At 48.6% G+C, this 27,500-nt stretch overlaps 2 protein-coding genes across 6 annotated transcripts in view; both read right to left on the minus strand.

The window, feature by feature from the left end:
• slc25a38a (solute carrier family 25 member 38a) overlaps nt 1–1,862 on the minus strand; it is a 10,205-nt gene extending 8,343 nt beyond the window's left edge. Inside the window, exons 1-2 of one of the 2 annotated variants that reach the window (XM_058404952.1) lie at nt 1,469–1,862; nt 427–498 (exon numbers count right to left, since the gene is read on the minus strand). In XM_058404952.1, the coding sequence (XP_058260935.1) occupies nt 427–441 (15 nt within the window). In that variant the 5' untranslated portion in view covers nt 442–498; nt 1,469–1,862. The remainder of the gene's footprint in view (nt 1–426; nt 499–1,468) is intronic. The other variant, XM_058404951.1, reaches the window with a different exon arrangement.
• Nucleotides 1,863–6,839: 4,977 nt separating this feature from the next.
• The window catches only part of LOC131362716 (myosin-9-like), a 55,413-nt gene continuing 34,752 nt past the window's right edge, over nt 6,840–27,500 (minus strand). For 3 of the 4 annotated variants that reach the window (XM_058404925.1, XM_058404928.1, XM_058404927.1), the window contains 38 exons: nt 27,447–27,474; nt 27,249–27,342; nt 26,154–26,174; nt 24,503–24,595; nt 24,350–24,413; nt 23,770–23,868; nt 23,402–23,545; nt 23,117–23,212; nt 22,714–22,985; nt 22,040–22,213; nt 21,157–21,330; nt 20,951–21,065; nt 18,788–18,975; nt 18,501–18,622; nt 18,342–18,411; nt 17,755–17,915; nt 17,557–17,665; nt 17,301–17,432; nt 16,984–17,190; nt 16,750–16,887; nt 16,380–16,503; nt 15,879–16,050; nt 15,442–15,654; nt 15,033–15,177; nt 14,650–14,856; nt 14,456–14,560; nt 13,707–13,859; nt 13,361–13,609; nt 12,817–13,029; nt 12,506–12,718; nt 12,229–12,390; nt 11,994–12,122; nt 11,810–11,898; nt 11,516–11,639; nt 11,057–11,265; nt 10,857–10,965; nt 10,571–10,743; nt 6,840–7,397 (listed from right to left, as the gene is read on the minus strand). In XM_058404925.1, coding sequence (XP_058260908.1) covers nt 7,286–7,397; nt 10,571–10,743; nt 10,857–10,965; nt 11,057–11,265; nt 11,516–11,639; nt 11,810–11,898; nt 11,994–12,122; nt 12,229–12,390; nt 12,506–12,718; nt 12,817–13,029; nt 13,361–13,609; nt 13,707–13,859; nt 14,456–14,560; nt 14,650–14,856; nt 15,033–15,177; nt 15,442–15,654; nt 15,879–16,050; nt 16,380–16,503; nt 16,750–16,887; nt 16,984–17,190; nt 17,301–17,432; nt 17,557–17,665; nt 17,755–17,915; nt 18,342–18,411; nt 18,501–18,622; nt 18,788–18,975; nt 20,951–21,065; nt 21,157–21,330; nt 22,040–22,213; nt 22,714–22,985; nt 23,117–23,212; nt 23,402–23,545; nt 23,770–23,868; nt 24,350–24,413; nt 24,503–24,595; nt 26,154–26,174; nt 27,249–27,342; nt 27,447–27,474 — 5,402 coding nt within the window. In that variant the 3' untranslated portion in view covers nt 6,840–7,285. The remainder of the gene's footprint in view (nt 7,398–10,570; nt 10,744–10,856; nt 10,966–11,056; nt 11,266–11,515; nt 11,640–11,809; nt 11,899–11,993; nt 12,123–12,228; nt 12,391–12,505; nt 12,719–12,816; nt 13,030–13,360; nt 13,610–13,706; nt 13,860–14,455; nt 14,561–14,649; nt 14,857–15,032; nt 15,178–15,441; nt 15,655–15,878; nt 16,051–16,379; nt 16,504–16,749; nt 16,888–16,983; nt 17,191–17,300; nt 17,433–17,556; nt 17,666–17,754; nt 17,916–18,341; nt 18,412–18,500; nt 18,623–18,787; nt 18,976–20,950; nt 21,066–21,156; nt 21,331–22,039; nt 22,214–22,713; nt 22,986–23,116; nt 23,213–23,401; nt 23,546–23,769; nt 23,869–24,349; nt 24,414–24,502; nt 24,596–26,153; nt 26,175–27,248; nt 27,343–27,446; nt 27,475–27,500) is intronic. The other variant, XM_058404926.1, reaches the window with a different exon arrangement.

Below are 27,500 nucleotides of genomic sequence, written 5' to 3' on the forward strand. Positions count from 1 at the left end.
GTACGTATGTATGTGTACGTGTGTGTGTGCACACGTCCCGTTTAGCTGAGTGTGTACTCTCTGGCTTGAGCAAAGAGTGACGCACTTTAGAGACCAAACAAGCACACACTACAATCACAACATCCTCTACACACACACACAGATACTCACACGGTCACATGGCTAACGGTAAGGCCGTCACAACAGTGAGTGACCCGTTGGCTCTGTGTGTGTGTGTGTGTGTGTGTGTGTGTGTGTGTGTGTGTGTGTGTGTGGAGCGTACTGCAGGACACACAGCAAGTGCCTTAAATAGACATGAGTCTGTGTGTGTGTGTGTGTGTGTGTGTACACAAGTGTTTTGGCCTGCATGTAGACGTGTTCATCATCATCTCATTGTTGTTGTTGTTATTGTTGTTGTTGTGATAAAGAATAAAGCCGTACACTTACCAGAGAAAACTCCATGATGGCGGAGGAGACGTGAACTCAGCTGAAGTGTCTCCTGAGGCTTTTCTGCTCTTCCTGAGTAAAGCAAACAACATAAAGTGGTGAGCTGAGGAGCGCTGGTGAATTAAACACACACACACACAGCCTCTCATTAACCAATCAGTGAGCTGGAGCTCCTTCATCATGTCACCACTCCTGAGCGAGTGTGTGTGATATTTTTCTAATAAACACTGCGTGATTTCTGTCATGAAGATCAAATTATATAAAAATAACAAGAAAAGGAGCGCTTCTTATTATGGAGATTTAGGGGGGAAAAAAATAAAATCCGGGGAATGAGGAGAGATTTCTCTCCCCACACAGACTGGAGGAGAAGATCAGAGGATGGATCAGACCTGGGATTTTGAAATATGATGATATTATTAACATGATTTTTAATTATTATTTTTTTTTTTTAAATATTATAGTCATTATTTTTATAGTCAAGTTATTATAATCAAATTTATTTATTTATTTTTAATATTAAATATTCTAGGTTAGGAGATAAACACTGTATGAGCAGTTGGAACAAAAATATAAATAATAAAAAAAAATTATTTATATATAAATGTAATTAGATGGGTAAACAAACAAATGAAAAATTAATTCTAACACATACTAGACATCTGCACATACTAAAATATTCCAAATAATACAGCATTCCTTAGTGCAAGGTGTTCCGATTATAATTATTAATATTTGTATTTTTTTTTTACTATTATTATTAACTATTATAATATATATTACTATTTTTAATTATATAATTATTATAAATTTATTAATAACACTTAATGAAGCACGTTACTGCAGTAACGCTGAAAACATGAGAGGGAAATTCGAGCATATATCTGTTGAGTGTAACTGGGAGGACTGACTGGTCCTGGAGGATCTGTACTGGGACATGTGAGCTGCTCTGAAGAAACATCTGAACTGGTTGAAATGGAAGGAAAAGTCATGCAAGAAGATCGCTCCATCATCATGCTGAGAGCTGGAGTGTGCTCAGGCTTACCTGAAGGACGAGGTGAGGAGCTTCAGGAGGATGAGGATGAGGAAGATGAGCTGCTCCTGGGAAGTTCCTGGTCTGCACGCGAGTCACAGCATTAAGCAGGTCTGCTTCCGGTTTAAGATGATTCTGCGTCTCCTACCGCGCCTTATAAACGGAGGAGGGGGGCGGAGCAAGAAGAGAAAGAGGAGGCATGGAGGGTCGGCCCTCTGTACGCCGCGTTTGATTGGCTCTAAGAAGGAGATATGCAAATGAGCTTAAAATAACTGAGCTTGGCGAGGGCTCGCGCTTTTCTTTCTTTCTTTGGTGGACAAATAGAGCAAAAAGTCATTTGTTTTGCTACTACTACTAATAATAATAATGTGAAAAAATACTTTTGTCTATCATCCAAGACCTTTTTTGTGGTTCACTTGCTTTATTCCTTACAAATGAAGTTATTCGAGCGCGCGCGCGCACACACGCGCAGCGCGCGAGACAGAGTAGTCAGTACAACTTTTATATAAATCCAGTCTTAGTGTAATGTGCTGTATTTAATTTCATTTATTTCTCTTTTTCCTCACCAAAACTCTGTACCATGATAAATACAGGCTGATAACACTGATAATATTTTCTCTACGTTTTTCTCACGACAGAAAATAAATCGAGTGAATCTTTTTTTTTTTTACTGCAGCGACACCTAGTGTGTAAAAGTGGAAGTGTTTCTACATTTAGATTCATTTATATTTCAATTTTTTTTCCAGATTTAAAAGGTAAAATATGTTCATATCTAGTGCTTAGACTAAGTCAGTGTTTATAAAATGTTATAAAGCAGTTTTCAACAAGTTTTAAGAAGTAGTGGCTAATATCAAACACCCTACACACACACACCCTACATACTGTAACACACACACCCCCACCCTACATACTGTAACACACACACCCCCACCCTACATACTGTAACACACACACCCCCACCCTACATACTGTAACACCCCCACACACACCCTACATACTGTAACACCCACACACACACCCTACATACTCTCACACACACACGCCCCCCCTACATACTGTAACACACACACCCCCACCCTACATACTGTAACACACACACCCCCACCCTACATACTGTAACACCCCCCCCTACATACTGTAACACACACACACACACCCTACATACTGTAACACACACACGCCCCCCCTACATACTGTAACACACACACGCCCCCCCTACATACTGTAACCCCCCCCCCTCCATACTGTAACACACACACACCCACTACATACTGTAACACACACACCCCCACCCTACATACTGTAACACACACACCCCCACCCTACATACTGTAACACACACACACCCACTACATACTGTAACACACACACCCCCACCCTACATACTGTAACACACACACCCCCACCCTACATACTGTAACACACACACCCCCACCCTACATACTGTAACACACACACCCCCACCCTACATACTGTACACACACACCCCCACCCTACATACTGTAACACACACACACCCACTACATACTGTAACACACACACCCCCACCCTACATACTGTAACACACACACACCCACCCTACATACTGTAACACACACACACCCCCACCCTACATACTGTAACACACACACACCCACCCCACAAACTGTAACACACACACACCCCCTACATACTGTAACACACACACACCCACCCTACATACTGTAACACCCCCCCCCTACATACTGTAACACACACACACACCCCCTACATACTGTAACACACACACACCCCCACCCTACATACTGTAACACACACACCCCCACCCTACATACTGTAACACACACACACCCCCACCCCCACCCTACATACTGTAACACACACACACCCTCCATACTGTACCACACACCCACACCCTACATACTGTAACACACACACACCCACACCCTACATACTGTAACACACACACACCCACACCCTACATACTGTAACACACACACACACCCCCTACATACTGTAACACACACACGCCCCCCCCTACATACTGTAACACACACACCCCCAACCTTCATACTGTAACACACACTCACCCACCCTACATACTGTAACACACACACACCCCCACCCTACATACTGTAACACACACACACCCACCCTACATACTGTAACACACACACACCCCCACCCTACATACTGTAACACACACACCCCCCCCCCACATACTCTAACACACACACCCCCACCCTACATACTGTAACACACACACACACCCCCTACATACTGTAACACACACACCCCCACCCTACATACTGTAACACACACACACCCCCACCCTACATACTGTAACACACACACCCCCACCCTACATACTGTAACACACACACCCCCACCCTACATACTGTAACACACACACACACCCCCTACATACTGTAACACACACACACCCACCCTACATACTGTAACACACACACCCCCACCCTACATACTGTAACACACACACACCCACCCTACATACTGTAACACACACACACCCCCACCCTACATACTGTAACACACACACACCCACCCTACATACTGTAACACACACACACCCACCCTACATACTGTAACACACACACACACCCCCTACATACTGTAACACACACACACCCACCCTACATACTGTAACACCCCCTACATACTGTAACACACACCCCACCCCTACATACTGTAACACACACACACCCCCACCCTACATACTGTAACACACACACCCCCACCCTACATACTGTAACACACACACACCCCCACCCTACATACTGTAACACCCCACCCCCACCCTACATACTGTAACACCCCCCCTACATACTGTAACACACACACACACCCCCTACATACTGTAACACACACACACCCACACCCTACATACTGTAACACACACACCCACACCCTACATACTGTAACACACACACACCCACACCCTACATACTGTAACACACACCCACACACCCTACATACTGTAACACACCCACACCCTACATACTGTAACACACACACACCCACACCCTACATATTGTAATACACACACACCCACACCCTACATACTGTAACACACACCCACACCCCCTACATACTGTAACACACACACACCCACACCCTACATACTGTAACACACACCCACACCCTACATACTGTAACACACACACCCCCACTACATACTGTAACACACACACACCCACTACATACTGTAACACACACACACCCACTACATACTGTAACACACACACCCCCACCCTACATACTGTAACACACACCCACACCCCCTACATACTGTAACACACACACACCCACTACATACTGTAACACACACACCCCCACTACATACTGTAACACACCCACACCCCCTACATACTGTAACACACACACACCCACTACATACTGTAACACACACACACCCACTACATACTGTAACACCCACACACCCTACATACTGTAACACACACCCCCACACCTTACATACTGTAACACACCCCCACACCTTACATACTGTAACACACCCCCACACCCTACATACTGTAACACACACACCCCCACACCCTACATACTGTAACACACACCCACACCCCCTACATACTGTAACACACACACACCCACACCCTACATACTGTAACACACCCACACCCTACATACTGTAACACACACCCACACCCTACATACTGTAACACACACACCCACACCCTACATACTGTAACACACACACACACCCTACATACTGTAACACACACCCACACCCTACATACTGTAACACACACACACCCACACCCTACATACTGTAACACACACCCACACCCTACATACTGTAACACACACACCCACACCCTACATACTGTAACACACACACCCTACATACTGTAACACACCCACACACCCTACATACTGTAACACACACACCCTACATACTGTAACACACCCACACACCCTACATACTGTAACACACCCACACACACCCTACATACTGTAACACACACACACCCACTACATACTGTAACACACACACCCCCACCCTACATACTGTAACACACACACCCCCACACCCTACATACTGTAACACACACCCACACCCCCTACATACTGTAACACACACACACCCACACCCCCTACATACTGTAACACACACACACCCACACCCTACATACTGTAACACACCCACACCCTACATACTGTAACACACCCACACCCTACATACTGTAACACACACACCCACACCCTACATACTGTAACACACACACACTAACACACAGTTTTTCCTTTTATACATTTTGTAACTCACAATATTCCATTTGATAGACACTGACCACTGCAGACCTCTGATCCAGTGGTCTAGCCATCACTGAGACTGAGGTCCAGTTTCATTATTAAGGGTCAGAACCAAACCACACTCTTTAGAATAAAAACTCGAACCCGGTCCACTGTAAGCCTTTTATCAGTTTATTTGCAATAATACCAACAAGTTTACAACTCGAGTCTCATTAAAGAGTTGCAGGAAAAGAAATACAAAAAAAAAAAAAAGAGAGAGAGAGAGAATATTTTTATTTTTATTTATTTATTTATTTATTAAATCATTTCCTTAAACGTGAAGAGCGAGAGCCTCGTTATAGCTATAGGTCAATGACAGTAATAATAAATTCCTCTCACTTCCCAGCAGTGTGAGCGAGCAAGCTGAAGCCGGGCACGTGGCTTACACCAAGCAGAAACCTTACGGGTTTACACACACCGGAATAAACAAAAACAAAAACAAAAACAAAACGTAGCGAGTGCTCGGGGAGCGAATACAGTGTGCCGAGAAAGAATAAACCTGCCCTCCACCCAGCTTCACCTGCACTCACCTCGGACATCACACACAGATCAGCTGAGAGGAAAAGGTCCGAGTGCGTGACTTTAAGGCTTATAGTGCACAGTGGCTTATCTACGAGCGTGTGTGTGTGTGTTGCTCCTCTGCCTTGTTCCTTCAGTGGTGTTCATTTACTTGTAATATAAGTCGTTATATCACTCAGTGCAGAGACGTGTGTGTGTGTGTGTGTGTGTGTGAGTGAGAGAGAGAGAGAGTGCGTGTGTGTGTTCTTATTGCCGCTCGTGGTGTGTTTATTACAGTGCACATCTCTATTATTCTCTGTGCTCGTTCGAGTTAAAGCATGAGTTACATGGAAGATATACACCATCTAGGCGAGAGAAAAAGAGAGAGAGAGAGAGGGAGAGAGAGGGGGGGGGAGAAAGAGAGAGAGAGAGAGAGAGAGGGGGGGAGAGAAAGAAAGAGAGAGAGAGGTGCAGCAGTTATCATAAACGAGTCGTATATTTTTCATCCTTACACCGTTATAAAAACTTGAAGAATAAAATACATTTCTATAGAGAAGCTCGACTAGGTCTGTTTTTTTTTCTTCCTCTCTTTCGTTTTATTTATTTATTTTTATTTATTTATTTTGGTCCCCTTCCTACATTGTTTTTTTTATTTGTCACTTTGCTTGTGCGGAAAAAAAAAAACAAAAAACCAAAAAAACTTCACTCCCGTGATTTCGGTTAGAAAAATAGATGGAGACGCAAGCCTAGGGGGGAGGAGGAGAAGGAGAAGAGGAGGAACAGATCCTTACAAAAATATCGTCCCCGTCTTCAGAATCCCGGTGAATACACGCCAACAAAAAACAACAACAACAAAAAGAGATCATTTGGTCCTCGGGTGAGTGACTGTGGACTGGAGTATTGATTGTCAGAGAGATATTGTGTGTGTGTGTGTGTGTATGGCACTAAAATTAAATCAAATTTCAGTAGACAGTGGTCTATTACGTGTGTGTGAGTGTGTGTGGTGTGTGTGTTTGTTCACTCCGGTTTGGGTTCAGGAGTCTCGGTCTTGGCTTCAGGCTCTTCGTCGCTTTCGACGCCTGCGCGGCTGACGATACGGCGCATGGTGAAAGCGGGAATATCCCCACGTCTGCAACCACACACACACACACACACACACACACACACACACACACTGAGTTCACCACACACAGAAAGACTGCAAAACAGGACTGGACTAAATCCCTGGGCTAATTCCATCAGTTAACTTTAAAGCGGCGGTCTGTAATTTTTTAAAAATCTACAGATAGAATTAATCTGAGTTGTATAGCACTTATTTCTTTTAAAAAGGAAAATATATATTTATTCATCCCTAATAAACAATGATACCAGACCTGCAGTAATCATCGTTCTTCTGCAGGACAGCTTACAAAACTCTATTATAAACTGATATTCACAATAACTCTGGTTTCTTCTTTTCAGGCTTTTGTTGAAATTTTCTGGCCCTGAAATTAGTTTTATCATATGTGGAACAAGTTAGTGCCAGTTCCTTCACCTCTCTCTCTCTCTCTCTCTCCTCCTCTCTCCCTCTCCAGCCTCCCTCTCTCTCTTTCTCTCTCTCTCTCCAGCCTCCCTCTCTCTCTCTCTCTCTCTCCAGCCTCCCTCTCGCTCTTTCTCTCTCCCTCTCCAGCCTCCCTCTCGCTCTTTCTCTCTCCCTCTCCAGCCTCCCTCTCGCTCTTTCTCTCTCCCTCTCCAGCCTCCCTCTCTCTTTCTCTCTCCCTCTCCAGCCTCCCTCTCTCTCTTTCTCTCTCCCTCTCCAGCCTCCCTCTCTCTCTTTCTCTCTCCCTCTCCAGCCTCCCTCTCTCTCTTTCTCTCTCCCTCTCCAGCCTCCCTCTCTCTCTTTCTCTCTCCCTCTCCAGCCTCCCTCCCTCTCTCTCTCTCTCTCTCTCTCTCTCCAGCCTCCCTCTCGCTCTCTCGCTCTCTCTCTCCAGCCTCCCTCTCGCTCCCTCGCTCTTTCTCTCTCCCTCTCCAGCCTCCCTCTCTCTCTTTCTCTCTCCCTCTCCAGCCTCCCTCTCTCTCTTTCTCTCTCCCTCTCCAGCCTCCCTCTCTCTCTCTCTCTAGCCTCCCTCTCTCTCTCTCTAGCCTCCCTCTCTCTCTCTTTCTCTCTCTAGCCTCCCTCTCTCTCTCTCTCTAGCCTCCCTCTCTCTCTCTTTCTCTCTCCCTCTCCAGCCTCCCTCTCTCTCTTTCTCTCTCTCTAGCCTCCCTCTCTCTCTTTCTCTCTCCCTCTCCAGCCTCCCTCTCTCTCTCCAGCCTCCCTCTCGCTCTCTCTCTCCAGCCTCCCTCTCTCTTTCTCTCTCCCTCTCCAGCCTCCCTCTCTCTTTCTCTCTCCCTCTCCAGCCTCCCTCTCTCTTTCTCCAGCCTCCCTCTCTCTCTTTCTCTCTCCCTCTCCAGCCTCCCTCTCTCTTTCTCTCTCCCTCTCCAGCCTCCCTCTCTCTTTCTCTCTCCCTCTCCAGCCTCCCTCTCTCTTTCTCTCTCCCTCTCCAGCCTCCCTCTCTCTTTCTCTCTCCCTCTCCAGCCTCCCTCTCTCTCTAGCCTCCCTCTCCAGCCTCCCTCCCTCTCTCTCTCTCTCCAGCCTCCCTCTCTCTCTCCCTCTCTCTCTTTCTCCCTCTCCAGCCTCCCTCTCTCTCTCTCTTTCTCTCTCCCTCTCCAGCCTCCCTCTCTCTTTTTCTCTCTCCCTCTCCAGCCTCCCTCTCTCTCTCTTTCCCTCTCCAGCCTCCCTCTCTCTCTCTTTCCCTCTCTTTCTTTCCCTCTCTCTCTCTAGCCTCCCTCTCTTTCTTTCTCTCTCCCTCTCCAGCCTCCCTCCCTCCCTCTCTCCAGCCTCCCTCTCTCTCTCTAGCCTCCCTCTCTCTCTCTCTAGCCTCCCTCTCTCTCTCTAGCCTCCCTCTCTCTCTCTCTAGCCTCCCTCTCTCTCTCTCTCGCTCTCCAGCCTCCCTCTCTCTCTCTCCAGCCTCCCTCTCTCTCTCTCCAGCCTCCCTTCTCTCTCCCTCTCCAGCCTCCCTTCTCTCTCCCTCTCCAGCCTCCCTTCTCTCTCCCTCTCCAGCCTCCCTTCTCTCTCCCTCTCCAGCCTCCCTCTCTCTCTCTCTTTCTCTCTCCCTCTCCAGCCTCCCTCTCTCTCTCTCTTTCTCTCTCCCTCTCCAGCCTCCCTCTCTCTTTTTCTCTCTCCCTCTCCAGCCTCCCTCTCTCTCTCTTTCCCTCTCCAGCCTCCCTCTCTTTCTTTCTCTCTCCCTCTCCAGCCTCCCTCCCTCTCTCTCTCCAGCCTCCCTCCCTCTCTCTCTCCAGCCTCCCTCCCTCTCTCTCTCCAGCCTCCCTCCCTCTCTCTCTCCAGCCTCCCTCCCTCTCTCTCTCTCTCTCTCTAGCCTCCCTCTCTCTCTCTCTCTCTCTAGCCTCCCTCTCTCTCTCTCTCTCTCTCTCTAGCCTCCCTCTCTCTCTCTCTCTCTCTCTAGCCTCCCTCTCTCTCTCTCTCGCTCTCCAGCCTCCCTCTCTCTCTCTCCAGCCTCCCTCTCTCTCTCTCTCCAGCCTCCCTTCTCTCCCTCTCCAGCCTCCCTCTCTCTCTCTCTCTCCAGCCTCCCTTCTCTCTCCCTCTCCAGCCTCCCTTCTCTCTCCCTCTCCAGCCTCCCTTCTCTCTCCCTCTCCAGCCTCCCTTCTCTCTCCCTCTCCAGCCTCCCTTCTCTCTCCCTCTCCAGCCTCCCTTCTCTCTCCCTCTCCAGCCTCCCTTCTCTCTCCCTCTCCAGCCTCCCTTCTCTCTCCCTCTCCAGCCTCCCTTCTCTCTCCCTCTCCAGCCTCCCTTCTCTCTCCCTCTCCAGCCTCCCTTCTCTCTCCCTCTCCAGCCTCCCTTCTCTCTCCCTCTCCAGCCTCCCTTCTCTCTCCCTCTCCAGCCTCCCTTCTCTCTCCCTCTCCAGCCTCCCTTCTCTCTCCCTCTCCAGCCTCCCTTCTCTCTCCCTCTCCAGCCTCCCTTCTCTCCCTCCCTCTCTCTCCTCACTGTTATGCAGAAACCTCAAATAGCTTGAACCTCTCTGTCCTGAAGACTTCAGGAAGCTCTGACACTGGAGACTCCTTCCATGTCCTGTACGGTCATGTGGAATGTCTGATGGTCTAACGCGGTGATTTGCAGGTTTGATCTGCGCTTACTGACTCAACACCTTCTGACCAATCAGAACCCAGAACTCAACAGCGCAGTGGAGTGGCATGGAGACGTCCTGTGTGGGTCATGTAGTGTTGGGGATGTCAGGGTGGAAGTGAGCGAGCTTTGGGACGAAGCGTTACCTCAGCTTGCTCTTCAGTGAGGAGACCTCGCGGTTCATGGCGTCAGCCGACTCGGTGGCGTCCTCCAGCTCTCTCTGCAGCTTCCTGCGGTTGGCGTTGGCTCTCTGTGCCTCCTCCTCGGCCTCCTCCAGCTGCCTCTTCAGCTGCTTCATACGGCTGTTCAGCTTCTCCATCTGCAGCACCACACACCCAGAACAGGAAACAGTGCTCGTGAGAGCCGGTCCATTTTAATATTCATTTCATGTGTGTGTGTGTGTGTGTGTGTGTGTGATGTACAGGGTCTGACCTGGTCTTTGTACTGGTCAGCGTTACGTCTCTCATCATCCACTTGCAGGATGACTTCCTTCAGCTTCTTCTCTGAACGACGCACCAGTTTGGTGGCTGCCTGCCTCTCTCTAAACACACACGCACACACACACGTTAATTCTAAAGTATAAAGAAGAAAAATTAAAATGCTCAAAACAATGCTTGGTCCTGTGACCAGACCTGGTCTCAATGTCCAGCTGTTCTTCGAGCTGTGCGATTTTGGCCTCCAGGGCGGTGATGGAGGACTTGTATTTGCTCTTCACTGCTCCTTCCAGCTCCGTCAGCTTCAGCTTCATCTCCTTGTTCTGGCGCTCCATCTGTGAGCGAGCCCCCTCCAGGCGCTGGGCAGTGCTGCGCTCGGCCGTCAGTTCCACGTTCATCTGGTCCGACTGAGAGAGAGAGAGAGAGAGAGAGAGAGAGAGAGAGCGCGCATCAGCTACTGAGATGAATGGAGTTTATAGAGAACTAATGGATCAAACTAAGGATAACTCAAGCCTCAACATTCCAAGAAGGCCACCAGGTTCTCTAGTGGTAAACACACAGAGATGGTGGGAAGCTGAGAAATGATGAAAAACAGTGAGAAGCTGAGAACTGGTGAGAAGATGAGAAACAGTGAGAAGATGAGAAACGGTGGCTCACCTGCAGCATGGCTCTCTTGAGGCGATCGTTGACCAGCTCGATGCTGTTCTGTTCCTCCTCCAGCTCCTCCTCCAGCTGAGCGATGCGAGCCTCCAGACGTCTCTTCTCCTCCACCGTCAGAGCGCTGGGACAAAGGGAGGGGGAGAGAGAGGGAGAGAGAGATGGATATCAAGGCACACTTCACACACTCAGACCCTCATCATGTGTACAAGATATTATATTGTTCAACAAAACATTTCCACTCCTGTTTAAAATCTATTGAACACATCAGTGTGTGTGTGTGTGTACACTTACTTCTTGCTGTTCTGGTTGTTGATCTCATCCTGCAGCTCGTCTCTCTCCTGCTGAGCCTGTCTCTTTGCCCGCTCTGCTGCAGCCAGCTCCTACACACACACACACACACACACAAACACACACAGTGAGAATGTGTATTTGTGCGTGTGTGTATATATGTTTGTGTTTGTGTGTGTTTGCATACCTCCTGCATTTGGATCATGTCTGCCTCCATGCTCTTGACCTTCTTCTCGTTCTCTTTGCTCTGCGCCAGAATCTCCTCTCTGGAGAGACGCATCTCATCCAGCTCCCGCAGCACATCCTTCATCTGAGCCTACACACACACACACACACACACACACACACACACACACAGTTTAATAGCGGTGTCTGTATAATCTGTGATCTCTGATCTCCGAGGTTGACTCGATGTTGCCTACCTGAAGCTTCTTGAGCTGTTTGAGGGCCTCGTCTCGGTTCTTGTTGGCCTGGTCGATGGCGGCCTCCAGCTCCTTCAGGTCCAGCTCCATCTTCTTACGCGCAGCCACGGCAACCGAGCGCTGCTTCCTCTCGTCTTCCAGCTCCATCTCCATCTCTCTCACCTAACAGCAGAAAGGACATTACCAACAATCCACTAAACACAACCCTCATCTCCTTCCTCTACCCACAATGCCCCACAAACACCCCCCTCCTCCACATCAGATGCCGGGTGTGTACCTGTTTGACGAGCTGCCTCTTCTTCTCCTCTCCCATCTCGTCTCGGCCAGCCAGGTCTCTCTCGTACTGAGCCTTCATGGCCTGCATGTTGACCTCCAGTCTCAGCTTGGCGTCCTCGGTGGCCTGCAGCTCGTCCTCCAGCTCCTCCAGCTGTGTGCGCATCTCCTCCAGCTGCTGCTCCATGCCACGCTTCGACTTCTCCAGCTCGTGCACCTGAGAGTGGGGGAGGGGAGGGGCAAGGGAGGCGGAACCTCTGTGATTATCAAGTTACCAAGTCAGAAATAAGAGAGAGAGCATCGTCTGCATCTTACGCTCTTGCCGACGTCGTCCTTGGAGGAGACGAGGTCCTCCATCTCGGTCCTGAGAGCCTTGTTGGCTCGCTCCAGTTCAGTCTTCAGGTCTGACAGGGTCTCGAGCTCACGGGTCAGAGCCAGGGCGCGCGTCTCCTTCTCCCGAGCCTCGGCTTCAGCCCGGTCACGCTCCTCAGCATAGCGAGCAGAGATAGCCTTCTCCTCCGCCAACATCTACACACACACACACACACACACACACACACACACATTAAAATAAAGCATCAGAATGTGAATCTTCTTTCTTTCTCTCCTTTTTTTTTTATATTTCCATCTTGCTCTCACTCCATTCATTTGCATCTATTTCTTCATCTTTCTCCATCTCTCTCTCATTCCTTTTCCTGCAGCCTTTTGCCCTCCCTGCATCTTTCTCCCTCTCTCCATCTTTCTCTCTTCCTCTTGCTGCAGTCTTTCTCCCTCATACATCTTTCTCCACTGTTCTCTCACTCTGTCTCGCTCTTCATCTCTGAGAAAATGCATCAAAAAATGGAGAATTCCGACTCACCTGGTCAAACTTCTTCTGCTTCTTCTCCAGGTTGGAGACGATCTGCCTCAGATGGTCCTGGTCCACCACCAGGTCATCCAGCTCCTGCTGCAGACGGGTCTTGGTCTTGTCCAATTTGTCGTAGGCCAGGTTCCTCTCATCCATGCGCTGAGTGACGGCCTCCAGGTCGCGCTGCAGGCGCTTCTTCACCTCCTCTGCACTCTCCAGAGAACACACCTCCTGCTCCATCTTCTTCCTCATATCAGCCAGCTGGAGGCAGAGAAGGTAAGGGTGAACATTAGTGAGCAGAGTTGAGGGGAGTAGGATTTGAATATAGTCTTAAAATGAACCATGTGTGTGTCTGTACCTGGGCCTGAGTTGTGATCAACTGTTTCTCCATGTTCCTCTTGGCCTCCTCCTCTTCCTCCAGCTGTTCCCTCAGGTTGTTATGTTCCTCCTCCAGCTGCCTCATCCGTGTGCTGGCAGACAGTTTCTGACGAGTCTCCTCCTGGAGCAGCTCCTACATACACACGAACACGAACAGTTACAGTGGTGGACAGGTAAGGTGTGTGTGTGTGTGTGTGTGTGTAGGAGAGGAGAGTGGTGAGGTATGGACAGGTGGGGTGTAAGCAGTGAACTGGTGAGGTGTGGACAGGTGAGGTGTGGACAGGGGAGGTGTGAGTGGTAGACAGGTGAGGTGTGGACAGTGGTGTGGACAGGGGAGGTGTGGGTGGTGGACAGGTGAGGTGTGGACAGGGGAGGTGTGGGTGGTGGACAGGTGAGGTGTGGACAGGGGAGGTGTGAGTGGTAGACAGGTGAGGTGTGGGCAGTGGTGTGGACAGGGGAGGTGTGGGTGGTGGACAGGTGAGGTGTGGGTGGTGGACAGGTGAGGTGTGGACAGGGGAGGTGTGGGTGGTGGACATTTGAGGTGTGGGTGGTAGACAGGTGAGGTGTGGGTGGTAGACAGGTGAGGTGTGGACAGTGGTGTGGACAGGGGAGGTGTGGGTGGTAGACAGGTGAGGTGTGGACAGTGGTGTGGACAGGGGAGGTGTGAGTGGTGGACAGGTGAGGTTTGGACAGTGGTGTGGACAGGTGAGGTGTGAGATGTATTCATACCTGGACATCCTGCAGTTGGGACTCCACAGCTGAGCAGTCTTTGACTGCTTTGATAGATTTTCCCTCCACTTCACTCAACACGCTGCTGACGTTATCGAGCTCCGCCTACACAAAACACCAAACACCATCAAACATGACCAGACTGAACTTTAACAGGACAAGGTGTGTGTGTGTGTGTGTGTGTGTGTGTGTACCTGCAGCTTGGAGACTTTCTCCATCAGCTCTGCTTTCTGCTTCTCGCTCTCAGCATGTTTGATCTGCAGCTCCTGCACCTGAGCCTCAGCCTTCTTCCTGCGGTGCTCCGACTCGGTCTTACCCTGCATCAGCCCCTGCAGCTCGATCTGCAGCTCGTTACGCTCCGACTCCAGGGTCTGCTTCACCTTGTCCACTGATGCCTTGTTCTACACACACACACACACACACACACACACACACGAGTTAGGAATAATCACTGTGTATGTGAAAGGAACTTACTGGATATAGACAATAACTGCATATGAGAATTTAATATGTAGTAATGATGCAGTTGCCCTCATATACATCCAAAGTAAAGTGTGTGTGTGTGTGTGTGTGTTACCCTCTTGGCCTGCTCCAGCTGCTCATTGAGCTCATCGAAAGCCTGGCCATGTTTCTGTCTCAATTCTACCACAATCTGCTCGTGGTTCTTAGCTTCCTCCTCCAGATTCTTCTTCAGCTGTGCCACCTCTGTCTCACGCTTCGTCCTGACACACACACACAAGTAATGGTGTTTCTAAGTTCACATCCACTGCTGGAGCTGTTAAACACTGCATCCACTGCTACAAACTGGACAGCCACTGAATATAATTCCAGATCCCAGACTGTCGGCCATTTTGGATCCGATACCATTAAACAAGCTTACATGGGAGGTTTTAAAATAAACCCATTAATTCATGGTGGAGGTCATCCCAATACCTGGGCTGTAATTCTACTTCCATTGGTCAGCCATTGTGGCTCTGTAGCAGTACCTGAGTGCCTCCTGAGCAGCAGTGGTGTCCAGTGTGTCCTCCAGCTCTGTCTTCAGGGCCTCCAGCTCCTCTCCCAGGTCACGGCGGTGTTTCTCGGCCTTGGTGCGGGCAGCTCGTTCCAGCTCCAGGTCTTCCTGCAGCTCGCTCAGCTGTGCCTCCAGCTCACGGATCTTCTTCTGGGCCAGGTTCTTCTGCGCCGCCTCTTCCTCGATCCTGCGGAGAGAAAATGACGATAAAACGTGTCATGTTATTTCAGGTAACTATGAAAAATGAGAACTTGATCATCAAGTCTGTTCAGTTAGAGGAAGCTGGAGGTCCGTGTACATCAGTGAAGTGAAGCTTTACTACTGTGACAACAAGCATGGAAATGTAAACATGCTGCCTTTTTCTTAACAGTGCAGATGAGATCATGGTGAATGAGCGGTTTCAGCTCGGACCTGGCCAGAGCGTCCTGAAGCTCCTCCTCCTTCTTGGCGAGCTGAGCTCGGAGCTCGGCGATCTGGGCCTGGAGTTCAGCGATCTGATCGTGAAGCTCGGTGGAGTCGCCCTCCAACTTCCTGCGGTTCTTCTCCAGCTCCTGCCTCATTTTCTCCTCCCGGCGTAGACGATCTAACACACACACACACATTTCATTTACTATTAAATTCCGTGAAAACTAAACCCCTGAGTACGAGTTAATAAAAATAAATGTTTTATATAAGTGCGTATCGGCTGTTATTAAGCAGCTGACCTGACAGTATGAATAAAATGTAAACAGAAGGAATGCTTATTCATTATTCACGTTTCTTCCTTATTACAGATAAGAATTTATGAGACTTTATGCTTAAAGTGATAAAAATGTCAAATCCTGCTGATCCTGTGTGTATTTTCCTCATGAAGAACCCTGGACTATTAAAAATAATAATAATAATAATTCATGTCGGCTATAAGGCTCGTACCCTCCAGGTCTGTGATCATGGCCTCGTGTTTGTTCTTCAGCTTCTGCAGGCTCTTGGACTTCTCCTCCTCCTCGGCCAGGTTGGTGGTGAACTCGCTGATCCTCTCCTCCAACAGCTTCTTCTCCTGTAAAACCAGCATAGGTTTAGAAGCTCGCACCTCACCGAGCGATTCTGATTGGTCAGGAGCTGTTGATTAGTTTTTGACAGGAGTGCGGCAGAAACTTCTAACGCGTCATCGTTTCTATAGCAACAGCGTTTCATTAAATAAAAAAATCATCAGGGTTGATTATTTTCCTGCAATAGCGCAGCCCCATGAAGATGGTGTAGGAACTAAATCAGGGTCTAATCGTTCGGAACAGAAAGATCTTACCTTGTTTAGCTTGTTGTTCTGGTCGTCCAGCACCATGACGTCCTCCTCGATCTTCTTCAGCTTGGCCTCCATGGTGACGCGCTCCAACTGCAGCTTCTGCCGAGCCGCCTCCTCCTCGTCCAGCTGCTGCTCCAGATCCTACAGGACAACAGGAACTAACTCGTGAACTTTCTCAGATCTCGTACACCATGAGGTTTGGTACCAGGTATAGGGATAAGGGCCGAGATGCCGTACCGTGATGTTCTGCTGCATCTTCTTCTTCTCTGCCTGAAGGTGACTGGCTCTCTCCTCCTCCTCCTCAACTCGAGCCTCCAGGTCATGCAGGATCTCCTCCAGCTCCTGCTTCTTGGCCACCAGCCGGTTCCTCATCTCATCCGCTTCGGCGCAGAGGTCCATCTCAGCCTGCAGCTGCTCCTGTAGAGCCATCTTCTCCGCGTTCAGCTGAGCACAGGAACCACACACACAGAGAGAGAGAAAAAACCATCATCCAGAGTGATGCAACAGTGTGAGAACATCAGCAGTGTGTGTGTGTGTGTGTGTGTGTGTGTTACCTGCTGGTGTTTGACCTCCATCTCCTCCAGCATTTTCTCAGCCTGCACCTGTTTCTCGCGGACTTTGTTCAGCTCCTCGTCTTTGGCCTGCATCTCCTCCTCCTGGCGGCTCACCTGGAGCAGAGGCTTCACCTGCAGCACAAAGGAGAGCAGGTTACAGAAACAGAAACACACACACTCACAACTATAACCACACACACACACACACACGTACGTACACACAGTACATTATAATCAGAACACCACAAGGTTTTACCTTAGTGAAGAGTCTCCACCACTGCCAGTTCCTGAGCTTCAGGTAAGCAGCACAGTTCCTCTGGATCACTCTCATGGCTGTCAGCTGCTGCTGCCTCTTAGCAAACGCCCTGACGGCAGAACACACACACACACAGTTAGTTATGCACCAGGAGCCGATTTATTCATTTCTATTCACCTGACACGTCTCGGCACTCACTTTCGGGCGACGTAGCCACGGCACCAGGCCTGGAAGCTGATGATGACGTCAGTGATCTTCATATCACGCTCCTCCTCCAGGTGAGCCAGGACTCCGGCACGGAAGAACACCTTGCTCTGTCCGATTCGGTACAGGTTCGGGTCCAGCTCCAGAGCTTTGATCTGACAAAGGGGGGGGGGGGGAGCGTGTATAATTAACACAGTGCAAGCTTACCATAAATATTGGAACAGCCTGTCTACTATAATAAGATGAACACATGGGAATACAACAAGACCAAAATGCTAGACACTGGTTTGCTGTATAATTCGTCACTGATTGCATCATTTGAATTATTTAGAACACAAACAGCAGCTAAAACTAAAAATTTCTCTTCCATCATAAGCCCCACCCACTTCATTGTGCTCCGCCCCGCTGTTCTATGCAGCCTCGACTTTCAGTCATTAGTTGATTTGGACTGAGGAGGTGTTTAGATGAAGGAGTGTTTTGCTCTCCAGAGCTAATTAGGTACAGATAGACTCCATTATGTTATGGAACTGTTAGAAGAAGTGGTCTAACAGCTGACCTGAGGTCAGTGAGTAAACTCTTACCATCAGCACACAGGCCTGTTTGCCGTCCATGAAGCCCTTGGGGATGGCGTTGGGGGTGAGGATCTCGTACCTATGGGGCAGAAAGCAGAAAGCTCATGACTCGAGACGATGTGTGTGAACTGCAGGTGAGAAACACAGAGGCGTTTCCAGGGTACACACCTCTGTCTGAACTCCTGGAAGACGATGCGGTTAGGGAAGCCCTGTCTGCAGATACGGATCCCCTCCAACACACCGTTACACCTGAGCTGGTCCAGAACCAGGTGAGGGTCCAGTTTACCCGCCTGACCGAGAGAGCGACAGAGAGAGAGAGAGAGAGAGAGAGAGAGAGAGAGAGAAAAATAAACCCATTAATTCATGGTGGAGGTCATGGTGAGTATCAAAATTGAATAGTTAACACTATCTATCCAATCATGTGCCATGTGGGTGGGGCCTGCTGCCTCCGGTACCTTCTTCTCGTGGTTTGGGATGATGCACCGGACGAAGTTGGGGTTAGTGTTCCTCAGCGTGGCCATCAGCTTGGACAGCTGCTCCTTATAGAGCTGACCCACCGTCCTGAACATTCCCTTACGGGTCTTAAATGCTCCAGGCATCTCCGACATTCCCGCCACCTTATCCAGGCCCACGATCCGGTCCACTGAGGGGGGAGAAAGAGAGAGAGAGAGAGAGAGAGAGAGAGACACAGACAGACAGAAAGAGAGAGAGATGAGAACAGAAACACTACGTCAAGGACGCAGCTTCGATACGGATGAAGCCACGAGCAGAACATGTTTACCCACAATCCTGTGGTGCTCATAAACAACAACAACAACAACAACAAAATGGCGAGTGGTGATAAAGCACACAACCACACGGTGAGATGAGGACGAGTGCGAGGAGGGAGATAACACCGGGGAATCAAAATATATAAAAATAAATAAAATCAATCACACAATGCCAGTGAAGTGAAGAGAAAACACACACAAGGGGAAAATGGACCCAATTCAGTGCAGTGTGTGTGTGAATAAAATTCTCAATAATATAATGATTTATGTGTAGTCATGTAACACTATATGAAGCAGTGTCAAAACCATGCAGTGTGTGTGTGTGTGTTCACTATGGATTGCATTCATTCACAGAGTTGAAAATGTTTTTCTGATGTTATCCTTCCTGATGTCAGGCTGTATGAGGAGTTTTTATTAATCGCACTCCCTTCAGCTCTTGAAGGAATTTCCTCCCAGATTTATTTGTTCTTGTCCTTTGAAGCTAAACCACAGTGTGAACGAGTGACTGCGGAACTGAAGAGTGTGTGTCACTATGCAATCCAGCTGGACTAGCGCTTAGCAAGTCACTAAAGACGGAGATAAACCTGGCAAGGAAAAACCACAGGACCCTTAATATCGTATCCTTAAATCGAGTCACATGATGCACAGATTTATTATTATCGATGTTGAGAGCCGGACATGGAGCATGTGGTCTGAGTCTCCAGATAACAAAACACCAGCGATAAAATTAACTCTATTTACCGAGACGAGGTGTTGAGAAGTGTATAATTAACTCATGCAATCCTCAGTGTGTGAATATCATGCCCGTGTGTGTGTGAATATAAACCCAGAACACTATGATTCAAGTGTGGTTGTGTACATGTACGTACATGTGTGTGTGTGTGTGTGTGTGTGTAAACAGAAGCAAACCCATGCAGTTTATATACCCATTTCTGCAGTACCCAAGACCAAGAGCAGGGGAGCCCCAACCACGCTATTACACAGAGAGGGAGAGAGGAAGAGAGATGAGCGCAGGCTGAGGAACAGTCTCTCTCACACACACACACACACACACAGAGGGTATCTCCTGTCAATGTTACTGCACCAATCGTATTTGTATTTTGCATTTCAGAGAGACACAACTGCGACGCGGCGATGAAAGCGAAATGTGTAATAAAACGTTAATTCATGTTAATTAACGTTAATCAATTGGTCTTCTGATTGCTGATTGGTCTTCACCCAAGAGATCAGACGATGCTTGAAGAAGTTCTTCTCTGTACGTGACGAGCAGATCACACATTAATACACACAGGTCTCGGATCTGAACGGAAAACGGCTCGAGTTGATGTGCTGATAATTTGTTTATTTCTATTTACTGACAGGAAATACCTCCGTATCCAGCAGGATTAAGACATGAAGAGGAAGAAGAGCAGTAATAAAAAAAACAAAACAAAACAACAGAAAGTAAACAGAAAGATGTCACCTGACTCAGAATGGAGGAAAGGAAAACGCTGATAAAAATAAGCTCTCTGACAACTCGGCACCTCTGAGAGCCGACGCCACGGAAAAGGACGGAAGAAACGAGAGAAAACCCAAAGGAGACCAAACGAGAGAGGAGAGGAGGATGAACAGAAGGACGGATACAGAGAGAAGTGAGAAAGAACAAGGGACAGGAACAGAGGAATGGCAGAGAGAGAGTGAGAAAAAAAAAAAAAAAGTCAGCACGGGAAATGAAAGCAGAAGCAGCGGAGGTCCTCCTGCTACAAGAATCCCACAGGGAAGCAAAATAAACCTGCAGAGTTTTTAGAAACTCCGCCCCAAAAAAATAGTTCTTCAGTCTGGCTGCGCTTTAAAGACTTGTCCACTCACCGTCCTTCCACAGCTCGGACACAAACTTATCAGTGGACTGGTTGAGCAGCGAGGCCACGTTATCGTTCAGAGGGTCCATGTTCTTCATCAGCCACTCGTCAGCTTTGTAGTCCACCTGAGGAAGACACGTGTTTGTTTTTGTTTGTTTGTTTGTTTACAGGGAAGCGGCTCTGCTGTGACGTCTCCTGCCCCTGACGTGTCTTTACCTTTCCAGCGTAGTGGATGATGCAGAAATCAGCTTCGTCCTTCAGTTTCTTGGGTTTGAAGAATTTGGGGTGTGTGCCCTGCTCCTGCAGAACCTTCTCCACAAAGCTCTTGTCTGTGGCTTTGGGGAACCAGCACTCCTCATCCAGCAGGGCCAGGATCCCCGGAGGACTCGCCTGCAGGACAGGTCAATTCAGTTCATTTATATAGAGCTTCGAACACTGGACACTGTCTCAAAGCAGCTTTACAGAAGTATAGAAACAGAGGAGGGAAAAAAATTATAAAATTATAAATTATTAGTTAAAGTAAAGTATAAAGTAAAGAACAGACACACACACGGGGACATGGACACACACACACGGGGACACGGACACACACACACGGGGACACGGACACACACACACGGGGACACGGACACACACACACGGGGACACGGACACACACACACGGACACACGGACACACGGGGACACGGACACACGGGGACACGGACACACGGGGACACACACACGGGGACACACACACGGGGACACACACACGGGGACACACACACGGGGACACACACACGGGGACACGGTTGAGGGATGAGGGTTCAGGTTTGAGGGTGCAGGGTTGAGGGGGTTCAGTGTTGATGGTTCAGGGTGCAGGGTTGAGGGGGTTCAGGGTGCAGGGTTGAGGGGGTTCAGGGTGCAGGGTTGAGGGGGTTCAGGGTGCAGGGTTGAGGGTGCAGGTTCAGTGTTGATGGTTCAGGGTGCAGGGTTGAGGGGGTTCAGGGTGCAGGGTTGAGGGTGCAGGTTCAGTGTTGATGGTTCAGGGTGCAGGGTTGAGGGGGTTCAGGGTGCAGGGTTGAGGGTGCAGGGTTGAGGGGGTTGAGAGTGAGACTCACAGGTTTCTCGATGAGGTCGATGCAGGGCTGCAGGTCGAGGCCGAAGTCGATGAAGCTCCACTCGATGCCCTCGCGCTGGTACTCCTCCTGCTCCAGGATGAACATGGTGTGGTTGAAGAGCTGCTGCAGTTTCTCGTTGGTGTAGTTGATGCACAGCTGCTCGAAGGAGTTCAGCTGAAAAGACAAGAACTCATTATAAAACACTCAGACGACTCGTTATTAAACACTCAGACGACTCGTTATTAAACACTCACACGACTCGTTATTAAACACTCACACGACTCGTTATTAAACACTCACACGACTCGTTATAACACACTCACACGACTCGTTATAACACACTCACACGACTCGTTATAACACACTCACACGACTCGTTATAACACACTCACACGACTCGTTATAACACACTCACACGACTCGTTATAACACACTCACACGACTCGTTATTAAACACTCACACGACTCGTTATTAAACACTCACACGACTCGTTATTAAACACTCACACGACTCGTTATTAAACACTCATACGACTCGTTATAAAACCTGTGATGCTCTCACACACAGACACACACAACACTCACACACTTAAACTACAAAGCACTAAAAAAAAAGAAAAAAAAAACCCCCACCAACCAACAAACAAGCAAACAAAACCACTTTGCCAGCGTACCTCGAAGATCTCAAAACCGGCGATGTCCAGGATGCCGATGAAGGACGCTCCCTGGCGCTTGGTCTTGTCCAGAGCTTTGTTGATGCGCATGACCAGCCAGCGGAACATCCTCTCGTACGTGGCTTTGGCCAGAGCCTCAACGGCGAACTCCGCCTGCTCCTGCGTCTGCGCCTTCTGCACGTAGTCCCGGCCCACCTTGATGCGGGGGCTCAGGATGGCGCGGGTGAAGTCCGTCACGTTCATGCCCATCAGGTGGGACACCTTCTGAGCCGCTGGAGGAAAGAAAAAGAAGGAGGAGGGATTTAGTAAGGTGCAAAAATATGGGCGGGGCTAATCTCAGGTAACTGCATTAACTGCGCTTCACAGAAGTCAGAGTCATATGAATATTAGGCCACGCCCACACCTGTGTCATCAGGCATGGAGGCTTGGTCCGAGTGACGCTCCTTCTTAAAGCTGATGTTCCCCAGCTGCAGGACAGAGGAGACGACACGCAGCAGACCTGCAACACACACACACACACACATTAGTATGGACAGAACATGCACTTTCTAGCCTGAGTTATAGCTTTTCTCTTGTTCTTTTATTTCATTAGTAAATATTTTATATGACTATTTGTTGTGCTCAAGTCTATAATCAGGACCTTTAAAGGCAGCTCAACGGTCTGTGTGTGTGTGTCTGTGTGTCTCACCGATCTGCTCGTCCTCAGGGATGCCCATGATGCGCATGGCCTCCAAGGTTTCAACGAACATGTCTTTGTCCTGCTGTCCAGGGATGGTCACGTTTCCATTAGAGAGGAAGCGATACTTGCTGTAGCCCTCCAGACACAGTTCATCTACACAACACACATCATCTTAGTAAGCACACACGGAACATAAGTGAGTGTGTGTGTGTGAGATACCCGAGTGGACTTTTCAGCCTCTACATAAACAGTTCAGGTTTGTCTGATTGCCTTATATTAACATTACAGAACACTGTGTGTGTATAAATATACATCAGCGTGGTTAAAGTTGGTCAGATGTGTTTCACAGCAGCTTCAGTGATCTGAAGGAAACTCACTGCGCAGTTTGTCTCCAGCTCCGGTCAGCATGTAGTAGAAGACGTGGAAGGTTCTCTCCTCTCTGGCCTGGCGGATGGCGCGGGATTTCTCCAGCAGGTCTGAGAGAGCGCTGGTTAAGGAACGGTGTGATGGGCAGAAGAACGCTGCAGAGCTGTGGATGTGACAGCATCCTTCACATCCTCACGCTCACAGCAATGGCCACTAGGGGGCAGGTCTGAGCTGAAACATGGCCATCTGTTTCACAGCAACCATCCTGAAACCATCCTAGCTTCAGCAGGATATTATTTTTTAAACTGTGTGAGTGGGTGTGGCCAAATATTTAAATGAGAGCCGGTTTGACTGACCGCTCAGGGCAGCACCGGCTCTGGCACTCGAGCAGAAATAAACCAGTTCGGTCCTTCAGTCGAGTTTACACGATAGACAAGTTATGCCGTGCGATAGAAGAAGCCCCGCCCATGATTAGCCACACCCACTTTACATCATCACGCCTGGATATGAAGAGCTCTGATCACTAATGATTTCCATTGGATTAGAGGTTACGTGAATAAATAAATAAATAAAAAAGCTGTGAAAGGATACAGGTCTCGATGTTGGCGCCGACGATGTAACCGTTAACGTCAAAGTTGATCCGGATGAATTTTCCCTGTTGGAAAAAGAAAACGAGGATTTTTAAGATCGAAGCAGAAACGCTTCCATGTTGGCGCTAAGCAGGTGACGGCGAGGATCGCTTACGAATCGCGAGGAGTTGTCGTTCTTGACCGTTTTGGCATTTCCGAAGGCCTCAAGGATGGGGTTAGCCTGCAGGAGCTGCTTCTCCAGCTCACCCTAGAGTACACACACACACACAGACACACACACACACACACACACACTCAGCATGGTGACGATATAAAGCACTGATCAACACCAACATCCCCAAAACCCGACACACACAGAGCAGAGTGCTGGAGGAATCTGCAGAACTCACCATCGCTTAGCATCTCACCGATCGGCTAGAGGTAGCATAGAGAAAGCACAAATACACACACTGCAGCTCACACACACACACACACACACACACACACACACACACACACACACTGCAGCTCTCTCACACACACACAGCGCAGATCCCAGAGAAAAACCCAAACACAAGGAAAAACCCATCACCTCAGAGAAACCCAGGACCTCATGCACAGCTGGACGAGCGAACTGATCCGAGATCAGATCACACTGTGGTTCTGATCCGAGTCCCAAACACATTACTCTACTACACACTCTTCATCTCGCTCTCCTCTGACGTCTGGCAAAATACTCTAAACTCTGCATTTACACGTGACTCAGTAATCTGATCAAGTTCATGTTCACACAAATCAGACGGTGATCACTCCGGCTTCATGAAGCTGATCTCCACTGAGAAGAACATGAACCAGATCCAGTGTCCAATCACACACACGGACTTGATGTGTTCTCTGCTCGGTTCCGTTTGAGCACGCGCACACACACACACACACACACACACACACACACACACAAGCTCTCTAGCACACAAACAAGCTCTCGCTCGTATACACACTCAAAGCTCTCACACACACACAAGCTTTCACGCACAAACACACCGGCTCGCACACACTCTCAAGCTCTTGTGCACACAGCAGCTGAACCCGAACCCACACACTGACAACACTGATGAAAATGGAGGCCATTCAGACAGACTGGATTTTTCTCTGTTTGTTTTTTGTCTTATTTCCTGCAGGATTTCTGAACATTAAACTGTAACTAGAAATGGATAAAAAAAGTATGATGTAGTTCATCAGGGAGAATAAACAGCATCACCGTGGTGTCCGTGTCTCCGCTTCATCACACCACCACCTGCTTATTTTCCTCCAGCAGCTCCACACACACACACAGTGTGTTTTATATCCACCCCACCCACCCCTGTTCACAGAGCCACTGACTGGTTCAGCAGATGACACAGGTTCTCCACCGGTTCTTCACAGGTGTGTCCTTGTTATTGTGTGTGTGTGTGTGTGAGTGAGAGAGACAGGAGAGAGAGAGAGTGTGTGCTGGGTGAAGTTAGCGTGGTTTATTAGTAAACTGGAGTAAGACCGGAACATTTTAGCGTGAACAGTGTGTGAGCAGCAGGACTGGTGATGGAGTTAGTGAGAAGGTCAACATCTCCGAAATGAAAGCCAGGAGGGGATCTTCTCATAAGTTTTGGCACCCTGAGTTTCTGTCAATAACCCTAGCTCTCGTCTGTCTGAATGGCGTCTTAGCTTTACGCGTCGGCACCCGGGACGCGAGACCAGCTACACAGAGCACATCAGCCGAGAGACAGACAGACATATGGAGAGGGAGAGAGAGAGAGAGAGAGAGAGGGGTGAAGAGAATGGGGGTAACTCACATGTGACAGGACCGAGCTGCTCTGTTGATGGAAAGAAAAAAAATAACAAAACTCAAACTCAATTACACACACACAGACACACACACACAGACACACACACAGACACACACACACACAGACACACACACACACAGACACACACACACACCTCTCCGAGGTATTGAAAAGAAGCAGGTCCTGAATGAATGAATGAAGGATTGTGGATCTTCTGATGATAAACATCTTCACATAGGACATGTTCCTGAAGCCCTCTAACCAATCAGAACCCCCAGTTTACCTCAGACTCCGCCCACTCTCCCAGGCATCTCAGTGGTCTACACTCCAGCTCTCTGAGTGAAGGACCGTGGGAATGTTGGCGGAAATCTAGGAAAACCTGAAGACTCAGGAACGCTGAGAGAAGAGCAGCGTTTATATTTTGGATGAATTTAAGATTGATTTTAATTATTTTTTAAGATTAAAATTTATTCAGCACTGTGCAGCTGTGTGTGTGTGTGTTTTTTAACGTAGTGACTCAACAGATTAGCACCAGCTCTCGCACTAATTTCACCACAAACACTTCATTTAGTGCTTCTGGAACATGTCCCACTGAAATAAATGATGCTTCCACACACACACACACACACACAGTGCTAATGAGCCACGTCCACCATCATTACTGCTCATCTAGTGTGACATACTGAACCCATTTAAACAAAAGTTCACACACACACACACACACACACACACTATAAAGATGATACAGAAAGACAAACAGAAAGACAGGTACAAAGAGAGAGAGAGAGAGCTGAATTGACCAGTGGTTAGATCGAAAGATGAAAGAATGAAAAGAACTATAAAGAGGGACAGAGAGAAACAGTGATAGAAGGAAATATGAGGAGAGAGAGAGACACAGAGAGAGAGAGAGAGAGAGAGAGAGAGAGAGAAAGAGAGAGGGGGGGAGGGAGAGAGTGAGAATGAGAGATAGATAGATAGATAGATAGATAGAGAGAGAGAGAGAGAGAGGGAGAGCAAGATGGAGGGAGAGAGAGACAGAGAGAGAGAGAGAGAGAGAGAGAGAGAGGGAGAACAAGATGGAGGGAGAGACAGACATCTAACCTGGTCTTTCTTGGTCTTGTGAGAAGAAGCCACATGGGCCAGATACTGAATGACCTTTTTGGTGTTCTCTGTTTTCCCAGCGCCGGACTCACCCCTGAATAAACACACACACACACACACACACACACACGGTCAGTATTGTATTGTGTATTATCTGCACTGATGCTGAGGCTGTGTGTGCTGAGGCGTCTCACTCACGTGCACAGGATGGACTGATCCTCACGGTCTGGAAGAGACGAAGAGGAAGAAGAA

Source organism: Hemibagrus wyckioides, linkage group LG12, assembly GCF_019097595.1.
Source record: "Hemibagrus wyckioides isolate EC202008001 linkage group LG12, SWU_Hwy_1.0, whole genome shotgun sequence".
Classification (NCBI taxonomy): Eukaryota; Metazoa; Chordata; class Actinopteri; order Siluriformes; family Bagridae; genus Hemibagrus; species Hemibagrus wyckioides.